At 31.3% G+C, this 16,182-nt stretch overlaps 2 protein-coding genes across 2 annotated transcripts; one reads left to right on the top strand and one right to left on the bottom strand.

The window, feature by feature from the left end:
• Positions 1–937: 937 nt before the first annotated feature.
• Positions 938–4,081, bottom strand: LOC137808244 (subtilisin-like protease SBT1.7). The gene has a single exon (XM_068609271.1). It carries the CDS (start codon positions 3,540–3,542, stop codon positions 1,158–1,160), a length of 2,385 nt encoding a protein of 794 aa, XP_068465372.1. The 5' UTR covers positions 3,543–4,081; the 3' UTR covers positions 938–1,157.
• A 9,314-nt stretch (positions 4,082–13,395) lies between these two features.
• LOC137808243 (uncharacterized protein At2g23090-like) lies at positions 13,396–15,408 on the top strand. The gene is made up of 3 exons (XM_068609270.1): positions 13,396–13,764; positions 13,912–13,952; positions 15,079–15,408. The coding sequence occupies exons 1-3, from the start codon at positions 13,689–13,691 to the stop codon at positions 15,196–15,198; spliced, it is 237 nt and encodes a 78-aa protein (XP_068465371.1). The 5' UTR covers positions 13,396–13,688; the 3' UTR covers positions 15,199–15,408.
• The last annotated feature ends 774 nt before the right edge of the window (positions 15,409–16,182 follow it).

The following is a 16,182-nucleotide window of genomic DNA, read 5'->3' as shown; positions in this document are numbered from 1 at the left end:
TAATGACAAATAATCTAGGATAACGATAAAAATCTACCAACGTCTTTGAAATTAATGTTAAATAATTCGTCTAATTCCATTCACACCCTTCATTTCAACATCTTTCCATTTCTTGCACAGTCTCTCATTCGCTTTTCTTCACCAATGTTTCAACCATTCTTTTTGCCATTGTCGCACTCATTCCCTCCGATATTTTCTAACAAGTGCAGATGTCCCAAACGTAAACCATATTTTCAAAATGTATTTAATGTATTCTAAAATTGATTTTATGGGACATCTAATAACTCCTCAAAAATATGTTTTGGCATGTATTCCAAGAGGGAAAAACATATATAAGAAAAATGTAAAGGGTTAGAAGAGAAGAAACAAAGGTAAAAAAAACCTTGTCCTCAAACCTAAGTCATAAGTATGTGTAAAAATATTGCCAGTACTTCTTTAGTGTTGTTTTCGCGAGAATTGTGTTGAACTTTATGCATTCACTTCTTAAACAAAATTAAACTTCTAGCTCTTTACATAGGAGCACAAAACCAAATGTTTAGACATTTCATTAGCCCTTATAATGATCCAAATTATACTTATTTTATCTCTGTACTTAAACCTACCTACTTTAGTTTCTAGAAATACAATTGTTATCAAATATTTTAAATTTTGTAGTCATTACCGTCTAATGTCATAATAAACTAAATAGATTAAAAATAATATTAATAAAAAAGTAAAATATTTAAGTTAATTTTATTATTTTCTTTAAAGAGATACTTTTTATTTTATTTTATGATGTGATAGAAAGGCAGTGAAGTTTGACGGAATTAAAAGGGCTAGTTTGAATAGCATTAATGGTGATGAGCTTGGTGGCGTGTGAAAATAGAAAGTTGGTAATGAATGTGGTAAATGGGTGGAAGAAATATTGATGAATGAATGATTAGGAGAGGGTGTAGAGTGGAAGAAAAATGAGCCAATTTTAATTTGCAACAATTCTCCATGCCAGGGAGCAAACAGACCAACTCCAACCTATGATGAATTTGCAGGTGGATAAACCAACTTTGAAGACTTCTGTTTTTTGGAAAAGTTAAATATAATAATACTATAGAGTAAAATGAGTAGCCAATCAAGCACACCCGTCTTCGAGTGAGATGAACCTTAAGTGCCAGGTGTTAGCATCAAGCCCAGTTAATTGAAATTGGGGTGGCAACCACGTGCTTCCCATCAGACCATTCTAAGCGTCCAAACGCATTAACTTTGTCTTGTGCGGAAGCCGAGGAAGAAAAAGTGACCACAAAAGATTTCTTCTCATTCTCCTTCAAAGTCACCACTTGCGGATCAACAGAGATTTTCACCGACGCTGTGTCTGACGTCACTGAAGCCTTGTATGTTCCCGCGGGCCCCACGTTAGTGAGGGTCCGACTGTGCTTAACCACCCCAGACCCACTCCCTGATTCAAACAACACCGCAAACGACGGGTAGTTCAGGTCGTTCACACTGTACTGCTTGCCCGCGTTGCACTCGAATTTTCTCTTAGCCAGGGTGTTGATTTCAGAGGCAGAGTAGTTTAACGCGCAGAGAAAACCAAGATAATCATCCACCGTTAGATCATACACCAGCCCTGGGTTAAGGGCAGTCACCGGGTCCACGTGTCCCGCTCCGTGATCGAACGGCGTCGAGGGTTTTCCTGTTGCACTGTCTTGCAACTTCGCACCGGTTTTGTAAACGGTGTAAGCCGTTGTCATGAGAGCCGATCGAACCGCTGCTGGGCTCCACTCAGGGTGAACCGACTTTATCAAAGCTGCTAAACCGCTCACGTGAGGACAAGACATGGAGGTGCCAGAGATTATGTTGAAATCTACGCGCCTGTTATCAACGGGCAAACCCGTGGGACCCACGGCCTTCGACCACCCCGCCAAGATGTTGACACCTGGCGCGATCAGATCTGGTTTCAGGATCTGAGGCGTGATCGAGTTAGGACCTCTTGAGCTAAACGCCGCAACCACCGGTGATGGCTGAATCCCCACCTTCGTTCCCTCAAACAAAATACTCACAGTCGGTTTCGCCTCGGTAAACAAATACTTCTTGATGGCGTCGCCGGCTTTCTCCCCCACCGCCGACGCTGGCAAGAGGTGCGCATCGGCCACCAGCTCCTCACCGTTGGCAGCGGTGTTGCTCAACACCATGCCCAAAGCTCCGGCGGATTTCACCACTGAACCTTTTTGTACTCTAGCAGTTAATCCACGGTCGCATAACACAATCTTTCCGGCTACTTTCTCCGGAGACAAGGTTCCCGTGACGCACAGGTTCCCGTTCGTGGCGTTGCTTGCATTCCCTGCGTAAACAAACGGTAGCGGGGAATCGGGTAAAGCGTTACCTCGGTAGAGCGACACGCCGGAGAAGTTAAGCCCGTTCCCTAGAGAAACATAAGCCGGGAAGTCACGATCCAGAGTGCCAGCACCCACGGTAGTAATCCAAGGTGCCACGTTTGAGAGACTGTAAGGACTAGGACCCGCGTTACCAGCAGAGCAAGAAACTAAAATCCCTTTCTCCATCGCGGAAAAAGCTCCAATAGCAACACTGTCTCTGTAATAATCAGCCATTCCCCCACCGAGCGACAATGACAACACATTAACGTTGTCTTGTATCGCGCTCTCAATCGCCGCAAGAATATCGGAACTGAAACACCCTCCCTTCCAACAGACCTTGTAAGCAGCGATTCTCGCGCGCGTCGCCATTCCACGCGCCGTCCCGGAGGCGTAACCGAAAAGACTTGCACCGGAAACCACCGACCCCGCGGCTGTGCTGGCTGTGTGGGTGCCGTGACCGTCGTCGTCGCGAGGGGATCTAGACTCCTCCGTCTCGTTGATGGGACCCAGCATGGCCTCGCAACCCTTCGCAAAGAACCTGGCTCCGATCAACTTTCTGTTGCAGTTGGAAGTGCTGAAGTTTGTTCCCGTTTCGCACTCGCCTTTCCAGCTACTAGGAACAGGTCCAAGCCCGGTGTCATCGAAGCTCTTGCTCTCGGGCCAAACGCCAGTGTCCAGGACTCCGACGACGACGTCACTCGCGGAGTTCGACTCGGGGAACATGTCCGCGCTCTTGTCGAGACCCAGGAACTGCGGCGTCCTCGTTGTGTGAAGCTCATACCTCATCTCCGGCAACACCGCCAGAATCCCAGTCTGGCTTTCGAGCAAACGCGCTTCCTCCGGGGTTAACCTAGTAGCGTATCCGTGGATGGCGTTATCGTAGGTGTAAATCATTTGGGCTGAGTTAGACACTGATTTGAGCGACGATTCATACCACATGGCATGGTGGTCAAAGCTTTGGGGCATTTCCGATTTTGCAACGTGTACAATGTAGGTGGCCCTCTCCGGTTCTGAAGCCTGAGCCGCAGGGTAGCGACCCAGAAAGAGAAGAAGTAGAAGCAGAGGCAAAGTACAGGGAATTGAAGCCATTGGAGAGAGTGAGGGAGCAGGGTAGAGGGAAATGAAAATGGATGTAGTGGCTTTAAGGAGTGGTGTTTTTAATGCACACTTTATGGGAGTGTCCCAGTTTAGCATTGTTGTGAAAAAAAAGTAAGGAAGCGGTGGGTGGTTGTCTGCTTCTCAAATAATTGCGCTGTGACAAAAGGAGGAGAAAGAGTGAACTAAGATACTATACATCTCAATTAGCTCATTAAAGACCTTTCATTTAGTTCACATGTGCGTTTATGACCGTTCGTTCACTTATTATTATTACTATTATTATTTTCTTTTGCTTTTTCTACCTGTACCTCTTCTCGCAGATAAAAACTTGATTATGCTTTAGCTTTTTAACAGGGCCCTTCACACGTCTGCCACACTACCACGTTCCCCAAACGTTACTTCATACACCAATCCTTTACCTACTAACCTTCAACGGCATTCCTTTACCCATATTTTTATATACCATTTCTATTTACACCATTGCTACATGCATACCGTGCTACACGCTAGAGAAGTTGAAGATAAGGTGAAGCTTAATATATTGTAAATTACTAGTTTTTCGATCACGGGTATTTATTTGTAGTGTACACTTACACAGATTCCACTTCAACTTTATTAAATCGAGATATTTTAATTAGGTATGCCTTGGACCTTAGCGTCTCTTACTCTATCCTACTCAACCAAATTTTCCTTTTTCTTTTCCTTTTCCTTTTCTATACATTTCCTCCTCTGTTAATAAACTGGTTCACGGATTACCAAAACCAAGAAATTTCACTCACGGGCTTTCTTCTGTGCTGGGAATTTACATGAATTGACAACAAACAGCACACCACTTGTGTCTTCAGATAACTTTGCTCCTTTTCTGAATAAATATCTTATAGTTTTTAATAAGTGTTGTTGAGATCTTTGCCATTTGTTTATACTCCGATAACTTCGGTGACGTCAATGTACCATGCTCTTGGACTAATTTGACTTTAGTAATATGTTTCTTTTTATTTTTCTTATTCATTACAAATAAAATCAAAGTCACATTTAATGACAAGAAAAGTGTTGGTCCTCACTGCCAGTTACTTACAACCACCTATAACTTTCTTTCTTCATTTTTAATTGTCCATTTTTTAAAATATTTTTTATTTATCAATTTTAAATTTCGAGATAACATCATTTCTTTTAATTATATCTTTAATTTAATTAACATGGAAAGAGAAAATATAATTAAATATTACAAAATGAAATGAATATAATCTTCAAGCACCGCTACTCATTGGATGAAAAAGTATATCTTTTTTTAGTGAGTTGGCAGATAAGATCATATGCAAAAACAGTAAAATAATAAAATTCTTAAAGATAAAAAACTATCAAAAAACAAAAATAAACTCTTATTAATTATTTTATTTCTGCTGGCCGCCTAATAATTACATTATTCGATTTAATTTATTTGGTTGCGTCAATTATTGCTTCATCCAACATGTTAAAAGGTTACACTACCCCAATGTTTGGGAGAGAGGAAGAGAGGGGATTAAAAATAATTATTTTGTTCGTTTAATTGAAGCGCAATGGGTGAAAAATAATTTTAAAAAACTGCACGATTCTGTTTACTATTTTATATTTATTTTCTTAATATTTATCAAATTAATTAATCATATCACTTTTTTTACTATATTAAATAATTACTTTTTTTTTTCAAATCAAATGCATACAAAGTCAAAAGTTGAAAATAGTAGCTTATACTTTATCATCATAGATCAAGTTCATAATCATAACCAAACATATTAATGGTCTTTATGCAGAATGTTTTAGTAGATCAAATTAAAGACCTCAACAAAAAGATTAAATTTGGTTACTAACCTAACAGGTCACGTTGGACTGACTGATTAAAGGTAGATTGAAAAATATATGTCAGATATCATACGAAGAAACTCTCCGGATATCACCAATAATACATTTGAATATAGTAAATTACATTCAATCCCAAATTAGAAAACACTTAGCTACTTATGAGAGCTCATCCAATCTTCGTTCTTGATCTAATTTGCATAAGAAGGGCTTATCTAAGCAAATTTTTCTCCTATAATAAAGTTCTCTTCCTCTTCTCTTACTAACCTCTCTCTATAAAAATCACTTCTTTTTTCATCGTCCCTATTTTAGCTGTGTTTCAAAATTTATTTAATGAACTTTAGCTCAAGTGAGCCAATTTAGGTTAAGTTAGATTTCGGTTTTTTTTAGCTAGAGCTAGATTAGTACTGCACCATTAATCAAATTTGGATAATTTTAGCTTGAGCTAAATCTTCTTGTGATCCAATTAAGTTTTTGCTTTATTTCCATGCATCATATTCATATGCAATTTACACAAAAAAATATTATATTAAATTTATTCATTTGTTTCTTGATTCAAAATGTATAATCAGATTCAACAATTCTCGTATTAGAGTAATTTTCTAACATTATAGAATAATTAAGTTCCAAAGTATTCAATTTTGTCAATTATAAATACTATACATTTGCTCTTATCAATTACATAGTTTTTTTTTTATACATTTACTCTTATCAATTACATAGATTTTTTTTTTTATACATTTGCTCTTATCAATTACATAGATTTTTTTTTTAAATAACAAGAGACACATTGTATTAACTTTAACATTGAGAAACTATTTGTAAAAAAAATTAGTCAAGTGAGAGAAATCACTCCAAAACCATTTAGTATTGTTTCGAGACAACGTTCAAAAAATGTTTTTAAGCTTTATTCAAATCTCAAACCAACATATCTACTGTTATGGTTGGACTGCTACATCTAAAATTTCATTTATTAAAAAAATAGTTAATAGAATAACTTTTTTAAATATGGTATGATATAATTAACTTCATTAACGTTACTTAAATAAATGAAAAAATTCGCTGAGAAAAATACATTTCATTACATTGAGAAGTTACAAAAATTGTTTACGGGAGAGTTTTATGTCTTACACACGATTTTTATTCTTTGTTTGATATACCTGAGAATAAAATAAAAGATAGGAAAATTATACGTTTTCCCTTGTTTAGTTACCTGGTTCATGAAACTCTGATGTTTTATTTTTCTTTCAAAATGGATAGTAAAAGACAGAGATACATGTTTTTTTAAATCTAAAATAACTAAAATAACCTTATTTTTGTATAACTTTTTTTTTTACAAGCATATTCATATTATTTTCTATACATATTTATTTCTTTTCTTTTTCTATCAAACAACCTACAAAAGTTATTTTTTAATTTATTTCTTTCCTTCTACTTTCTACCTTCTCCCTCAAATTAAACATACCATTAAAGATCTTTAAATTTCACTAGATAGATGTGACAAATTTTACTTAATTTCTTATCTATTTTTTCTATTTTCATTTTTTTAAATCAAACACACGGGGAGTCAAAAGCTGAAAATAGTACCTTATACTTTAAGGTCATAAATCATGTTCATAATCATGACCAAACATGTTAATGGTCTTCAAAGACAGATTACCCTCATTGAAATGACCTTTGAATTACATTCTCAATCAATTCAACTTTTCATGTTTTGCTATCAAAATATTTATAATCAATAACATGGCCTTCAACTAAAATGTGTATATACCTTTGTTAAATTACAAAATAAAGCTTAATTTCATTAGTATGAAAATCAGTGAACATATGAAGTTAAAGAATTATTCTTATTTTTGTCTTACTAGTAGCAATATTTTTTGTGTGTATATAAGTTAACATGATTTTAACTTTTTTTTAACCCAAATCATCCAATTTTACTTTTTTGTATGATTTTATTATTGATGAATTCAAATATTTATTATTTGATGAATTCAAATATTTGTTAGCAAGACTTAAATCATTGTCTGAAAGTAAAAAAATTAGCAGTTAATACTCAATGATATAATTTCTAAAGTACGTGATTAGGGACTTATATTCACATTTTTTAAGCGTGAAAAAAATTTATTTGGAAATTTCAAACACTTTAATGAATTTTAATTTTTTTTTGAATTGTCAGTGTTTTATTAGATTCAGACAATCTAATAAACTACACATTTAAAAAAAAATTCTAATACAACTTAATATATTTTTTATTCCGGATTTTTTTTCAAATTTTTGGTTTTAATCTTTAAACAACCTTTTAGCACTTTTTTCTTATATTTTTTCTCTAGTTTAAATTCTTGTTATTAAAAATATTAAGTGATAATGTAACTATTATCTTCTAACAAGTATGCATTTTTTTTTAATAATTTATATTATTAATCTTTACTTTTGTTAAAATACGTAAAACTATTAATATACTAAAATCTTATAACAACTATGGATGGGAAATTAAATGTTATTTAAAAATATAATATTATTGCATTAGATTTCTTGATCATTTAACAACTTATTAGATTAATAATGCGATTACTAAGTTATCAATTAAATTTTTTAAAATAAAAAATAAAAAAAAGGAGAAAATTGTATGCACTATAAACACTACTTTTTTTTTAAAAAAAAAAAACAAAAATTGTATGCACTATAAACACTTGATCAACTTATTATTTCCTTGCCTTTTTTTATCAGTTCAAATATCGTATGATTTATTATACTTGGTATGTATTTAAACATTGTTGGTAAAGTTGACTTTAAATAAAATCAACTTTTAAGTAAATAATTTATGTTGGGATTAGAGGTGTCGTGCATCCAAATCTATATCTGCATAGATTTATACAGTAAAAGAATTGTGTATACCTCACATTTTAAATGATTTTTATTTCTATAAGTCCTACAAAATTCAGATTAAATGGGTTAAGTATACATTAAATTTTTTAATATTAATTTATTAAATATTATACAATTAATAAAAAAATAAATTTTGTGTTGAATTATACTTGATGGTATAAATTGCTCACAAGTAAATCTCGTTTAATATATGAGTTAATAGGAAAAAAAAAACAAATATAAAAAAAATCAAACTTTTACTCGCGAGTTGATCATGCGCGTGATTCACGGAATTTTGACCAAATAATATTTGAGAATTGCCTAAAAATCTACATATATTTGAGAATTGCCTAAAAATCGTTATAAAAGCATGTAGGTGTAGTTTTTCCTTATTTTACTTAGAGTTCACTGAAACATTCAAACATGGTAAAAAAAAATTAAACCAAAATTATTTTTTACCTAATAACAACAGCAAATTTACATTTACATTTTGTACATGTTTGAGTTGTCGTCAAACTCAACCCACATTATAATACACACTTCTGCCTAAATAAGACCTAATTTCACTGTAATTAAAAATATGAAAACTATATTTTGATACCCTCTAAAAAACACTCATTTAAAAAATACAATTTAATAATATAATAAACATATTAATATTTTAAACTATAAAATAAAAATATGAATATATTTAATAGTAACATGATTGTTTTTTCTTATGAATAAGCTCCTAAATATCAAAGTCATAAAAGCCATTAACAGAGTGACCATTACGTACACTTAAGTCACTTTTTACTCTCTCCAATGGCACGGTAGATAATAGTATGATGCAGCGACATTTTTCAAAACATAATGATAAAATAGTTTGTAGAAAGCATGAATTCGCCGGAAAAGCTGCCAAGAGTGCTCCGTTTGTGCGTAGACAGAGACAATGAAGCGTCTTCTGCTGCAATTGAGTGGGTGGAGTGTCATGTTCACCGCTTCATGACGCGTTTTCTGAATATACCATCCCTCGAGTTACACGCTAACAACAAGTTACAAGTTACAAGTTAGAAATACTTGTTATATCATGTTACTTATTGTCTGATTGTGATGCTACCATCGTGAGTTTTATAGTGAGATAGATACCATATCAAACTATCTTTCTTCACTTTAATAATAATTAAGGCTCATAATGTAATTAGTTTTTTAAAATGATATATGAACGGTGCAGCTTTTCGTCTTAATTAGTTATAATATATTGCATTGATGATCCATATACCACTTGAATATTGCGAGTTTTTTCATAAATTTCCGTAATTACGAGCTACTTAATTGCTGTGTTATTTTTCTGCAACTGACTACAACGACACCGTCAACATATATTCTGTATTTCGAAATTATAATGAACTTGAACGGTAGGAGTGTTTCATAGTCTTCTATTTCGATCATGTCATTTACTTTGCATACCCCTTTTTAGCTGTGTGTCCAAACTTCTACGTAAATCACAATTAAATTTAATATTTATGTTGATCTGATCTGATTATTAATGAGTGTTTTGAGAGAAACTTTAACAGAAGTTTTTTTTTCAGAAAAGAAGAGTCCCTTAGCATCACACTTTCTCATCCTAATTAACAACGTTAGCATGGCATTCAAATTGATTCTAGGCCGCCCTAACTTGAAAAAAAAGTATTGACATAAGAGGACAAAGATGAACACAACTTGGAAGGCGAGATAATCACATTTCAATGAAGAAAAAGAGACATTTGAAATGCAAGATGCGCTAAGAATCCACTAAGAAAATTCTAGATTACGTGCTCAAAAAGTCGTTAGCTTGTCTTCGAAGGAACTATCTCTGCATAAATTTAAGTCTAAAATTGAAAGAAAGTTGAAAGTGTTTATATAGTTTGGACAGTTTAAAACTGAAATGAGAAACTCAAAATTTGTTACGAGCCATAGGAAAAACCAGTTTTTAGCGACAACTTTTTCAATGACAATACTAATAGTCACTACCTTTTCATAAAAAAGTTATATGAAATGAACCTCAATGTTAAGAGCAAAAGCTTCCACAAAGGTAGAATTAACATGAATAAAACAGCACCAAAGTCAGCTCTGCCCCTTAGATTCCCACAATCAGTATTGTCTTTGAGTAGGAAGCTTCCAAGAAACTTGCCCTTAATTATAGGATGACTTCTAAACCGATAAATTCTTGATGGTGCAGAGTCAATCATAGAATTCATCATATGACCACAAGACGATAACCAATGAGATTAACACTGTAAAATATATTGCTAACAAATGTGAACTGTTGACGAAGCATATAGACAACATGTTAGTCTTCCAATAATTTAGAAGAATGAGAGTAAATATGAATGAAGAAGCAGACAAAAGTTGGTTATGGGGAAAAAAACATAAAATCATTATAAAAAAATTAAATATTTCTTAATATTAGAATTATTTAATTATAAAACATTAATAAATAATTTTGTAACTAACAAAAATAGAAGATTAAGTTAAAGAGGATATCAACCGGCATTCACTTTAGTTTTTGTGACATTAAATTTTTCACTTTAGATCGCTAAACATGACATTAAAATGATTGTTTGACATCCATTATTCCACCCTACACCCTACTAAATATTAATATTTCAATTATTTTTAATTTTTTTAATTTTAAAAATTATTTTAACATTTTATATTTTTTTATATTTTTATTAAAGACTTTTTTTTAATTTTTAAAATTTTTATTATTATAAATATTAATATTTTATTGTGGACTTAAACTGGAAACAGGTTATAAAATATCATCACCCAATGTTAGGTTAAATGTGAGGAGAGGAAGCTTCCCTTGCAAACTTAATCTACACCTAATTTCGCTTAGCTTTTGGACTCACCAAGGTTCTAAGGCCCAACATAAAATAAATGAAAGAAATTGGCAATTATATTTTTTGCACTCATGATTTCTTCCTGCACCTGCATGGATTGTTGGAAATGTATAACACTACTCTTTGAACCCGTGCAACACATACATTTTTTAACATAGAGTTTAACATTCGTTAATAAAAACAATTTTATATTATATAAAAATATTATAAAGTAATATATAAAAACACTATAAAATTAAATATATTTTTTATGAGTAAAATTCATGCTTGGATTGTGGAATTCAGAAACAAATCTTGGAATTCATAATATATAGTCAAATATAGAAATACATTGAATTGCATAATTCAAAAAAAAATTCAGATTTTTGAATTATGTAATTTAAAAATAAAGTCTGAATTATATAATCTATAATTCATTTATAGATAACACAATATAGAATACATTTTTAGATTTTTAGATTAAGTAATTTAGAATATATTTTAAATTAAAAAATATAAAATGTATTTTTGGAATTTAAAATTATATTAAAGATTGTATATTTTGTAATGTATTTTGCGAATTGTGTAATCCAAAATATATATTTGAGTTTCAAATCGCACAATCTAAACAATATTTTTGGATATTTTCAGAATGTGTAATCCAAAATATTTTCAAACTGTTGATATTTTGGGTTTTTTTTTGTACATTTATGATGGATGTGGTAAAAGAAATAGACAAATTCTCCCTCCATTTTCATACCTCCTCCTAGCACCTCCATATTAATTGTAAAATGTTGATTGTAACCTCTTCTAAAACAGTTTCATCATTTGAACATTTTAAACTATGTTCTCTAGTGTGAAAATATTTCTTTTTTGAGTTTTGTATTCCATTTTTGTACTTTACGATATTTTTCTGGATCTTTGGCTTCCTAAAAAATGATAAAAAAATAAACGAACGAAAACTTAGCTACCAACAATATAAAATATCACAAAACTTATCTCAACTACCAACGTTTATCAGCCACTCCAAACAACCACCATAAACAACTACCACAAATAATCATTACCACTTAGAAATAAAGAAGAAAATACCATATTAAAAAAAAAATGGAATTAAAAAAAGATATCAAAGTGTTCGGAAAATGATAAAAGGGCAGGAGGAATTTGCCAAGAAATATCAACAAAATTACAACACTAAACTAAACAGATATGGGCCTATGAATTTAGAAGCCCCGTATAAGAGAAAGAAAATTCAATTTATCTAATTCTAATCAAAATAGTAAACTAAATTTTGCACTCGGTTAATTATTTAGTTTAACCTTCCTCCAATTTTCTATTTAATTAATCTACTGTTACAATCACTAATTAATTAACTGTCAACTAATTATTCACTTGAATCGCAGTACGTCATTTGTATACTTACAATAATCTATTTTTTATTAAATCTCCTAATAATATGTAAAACTTCAAAAAAAATTGTCCTAAATAAATTATTAATATATTTTGAGCTAACTTTTACGACTCTTGTAGCACAAATATAATAGTAATATAATTCAAATAACAAGCAATAATAATAACAATAATATAAGATATTAAGTAAACTAGTTTCTTAAAAAATAGGATATTGCATTAGCAAAGTAAGTTAAGTGAGTGGTGAAATTGGAATTCTAACATAGATGGTAGCAATTGTCTCTCAAGTAAGGTTGTCATCTTCCACTCACTTCATTTTGGTATTGTGGGATTAATGATCAAGGATAAATTCAATTAGGTGTTGAAATTTTATGACACAAGTATAAATCTTCATAACATGAACTCTTTACTTAGTTAAACATATTTAATATTAAAAAATGATTCAAGGTAACAAATTAATACATTATAACAAATTTAATATAAAAATAATAGTAAATGTTTATTCACATATTATTTAAATTGATCAACCCATTAAGTTTAAAAGACCTTTTAAAAATGAGTCATAATATAATTTAATAAAAAAAACTTATATAATTTATTCATTAAAAAATCTGATCTGACTTAATGTAGATTAAACCTAGATACGGTTAAATAGCATGGCTTATTTTTCACTCATAAATTCTAATCATATTTATTGAAAATATAAACTTATTTAAAGCTATAAAAGAAATATTAGTATTGAAAAAGAAAGAGGAAAAGAAGGACAATGGGTGGATAGGCACGAGTCATGAGTGCATTATAATTGACATCCAGCTGGAACATTCCACTCATAATACTATTATACTATGAAATATTGATAACGTTTTTATTTTAACTATTTATTTTATTATAATGAAAATACATAAATAGTAATAAAAATTAGCAACATAATTAATTAACAAGGGATACCAACATGCCAGGTGGTGTAGAAAATGCTACTACTTTAAAAGCGCACTAAATTTCACAACTAGCACTTGTTTGGATACCAACATAATTGTCCCTTATAATCACGTACAAAAATTGAATAACGGAATTGCTTTAGCTGAATTTGACTATTAGAATCTGGTTGCAACAGGAGTTCAATCGAATCCAAACGCGAAATTAATGAACCTAAAAATAGCGTGTGAGAATCACTTTCGTATTCTCATATAAAAATACAGTAACTCATTCTCTCTTGCTCCCAGACTCAGCACCTAAATCCTCTGTAAGAAGAGTTAGGGTTTTGTGTTTTGGTTCGTTTCCCGTTTCCATGGGAGGAGGCAATGGGCAAAAGTCTAAGATGGCTCGCGAGAAGAACACTGAGAAGCAGAGGGCTGCGGCTAAGGGTAATCTTTCTCTTTCTTGTTTTATTTTTCGAAGTTCGTACGTTTTAGGAGTAAACAAAAATTGTTTGATGAAAAAGATTTCTCTTGAAAACAATCGGGACATGTGTTAGATCTGATGCAGTTCTTGATTTCAACAATCCTTTGCAGGAAGCCAGTTGGACTCAAACAAGAAAGCCATGAACATTCAGGTAGAATTCCTCTGTTTTTTTTCAAAGGTTTTAAAATTAGAGGGCTATATAATAATATGATGACATGTAATTAGAAGCTTTGAAAATTTTGTAAGGCTTCATGTGAGGGTAACCTTAACGCATAAGGTTCTGTTTCGACACAAGCTTGCAGAGCTTCTGTAATGGAAATTCCATAGAAAAGCTCTTCTTGCTTTGTATGCAAACTGGCTTTTATTCCTTCCCTTCATCAAAGAAATCTCTCCAACAGAGTCACCTTCTAATCTTTCATCCCAATATTTAATTAATTATTTAGCTATTGGTGTATTTCTGAAATTCATCAAAGACGTTCTGTTTGGTTGCTAATAAATGCTTTTCACCCAGACGGTAAAACTTTTCAAGAAGAAGCTAAAATGTATTCGACCATGTTTGGATAAGTTTTTTTTAATTAGTATTAATAAGACAAGAAAATAAATAAGACAAAAATGAAATAATTTTCTTTAAAAAAAAACTTTATCTTTCGCTTTATTAAATTTTTTCGAGAAAACTCATTTTAACTTGAGCATAAAGCTAAAATTTGGTTTATTTAAGAAACTTATTTCAATTTTCTTTGTTTGCTTCTTCTCCAAGTTATCTTGGACAAGTTTATCCACACAAGATTTTAATATTTTTAGGTGAGTTAAAATTAGGTTATGTATAAATGCACTTTTGAAAAAGTTAATGAGAGAGCTTAAATAATTAAATTATGAATAAACTAATTTTAACTTTTAGAAAAAGATTATTTTGTATAAATTTTTTTCTCCTAATTGTGCTTGTCGGAAAGTTTATCTAAAGAAGACATAGGTTTTAGAAAGTTTATCTAAACGAGACATGGGTGATTGATTCTTTGCTGGACTGAAGAGTATATATATATATATATATATATATATATATATATATATATATATATTGTGTATGATATTCTATCACAAAAATGTCACATTGAACATTTAAAGACTTTATTAATAGATGTGTGATATTTGAATCGATTGATTGTATGGTTTCTGTTATGCTACAAGGGTGATCTCTTTCGTTCTTATTGCTTACTGTAGTGACTCGGCATAACAATGGAGCCCTTTAGTGACTATAATGTTGTAATTGATGATTGCAGTGTAAGGTGTGCATGCAAACATTTATGTGCACCACATCAGAAGTGAAGTGCAGGGAGCATGCTGAAGCCAAACACCCCAAATCTGATCTCTATGCTTGTTTTCCTCATCTTAAAAAGTGAAGGAGTGCATGTTGAGACATAGATCTTCAATTTCTTTTATATGGAATGTGTCTGTGTGTTCTGTGTCTTGGGGGTAGTGAGAAACGAGAGGGGATGATTAGTACGTTTTTCCATTGTTTAAGTGTGAAAAACTGTGTTCATCTTCTTTTTTAGTTGTGCAATTGTAACTTGTGAATGATCGCCAATATTAAGTGAATTAGAGAATCATAGCAGAACTGTTTCACTCCTTCTTAATTCAACTTAATTTCATAAAATTAATTCAATTATCAAAGTAAATAGTAAATTTAAATATAAATTAATCTCATAAAATTTGAGTAAATTGACTTCAGAATATTAAACGACGACTTTGGCAAATCAGCATTTATGGTAGTATTAGTTGAGAGAACAAGAAATTGGGAAACTAATGTAAGGAAGTTGGTTGGTGTCAGATAGAAGAAAAGTAATTTAAAATTTTCTTATATATAATATTATTTTTCATATATTTTTATTCATTTTTTTTATCTTATTTTTATCTTTTCTCTAAGTTTTTAATAAAATATTATTAACTTTTATTTTATTTTACACTTATTTTCTTTCATTCAATTTTATTTCTGTACCTAACAAACAATTAACCTGCCTTATTTTCTTCCACGTTAATCACACCTATCTATCTCCTATCCGGGGCCCAGTAACAAATTATGATACTTCTACGCTCTGAAACATTGTAATTTAAAGTTCTTTTTATAAAGATGGCTAAAATAATTTTACTTAAATAATTAATTTTTTTCAATAAATATAACTCTTTTATCTATTATATATTTAACATTAATAGTATACTTGATTTGGAAGTAAATAAAAAAATATTAACATTTTATTAAAAATTGAGAACGAGTGAATTTAGAGTTTTTGTACAAAATTAATACTGCAGTGATAATAAGATGATGGAGGTGGGTATAAAACCCTGTACAAAATTAATGCTTTGTTTAGATTTAACTATAAATGAAG

This window comes from Phaseolus vulgaris, chromosome 3 (genome assembly GCF_000499845.2).
Source record: "Phaseolus vulgaris cultivar G19833 chromosome 3, P. vulgaris v2.0, whole genome shotgun sequence".
NCBI classification, from domain to species: Eukaryota; Viridiplantae; Streptophyta; class Magnoliopsida; order Fabales; family Fabaceae; genus Phaseolus; species Phaseolus vulgaris.
Note: the sequence above shows the minus strand (reverse complement) of the source record. Positions and strands in the feature narration are given on the sequence as shown.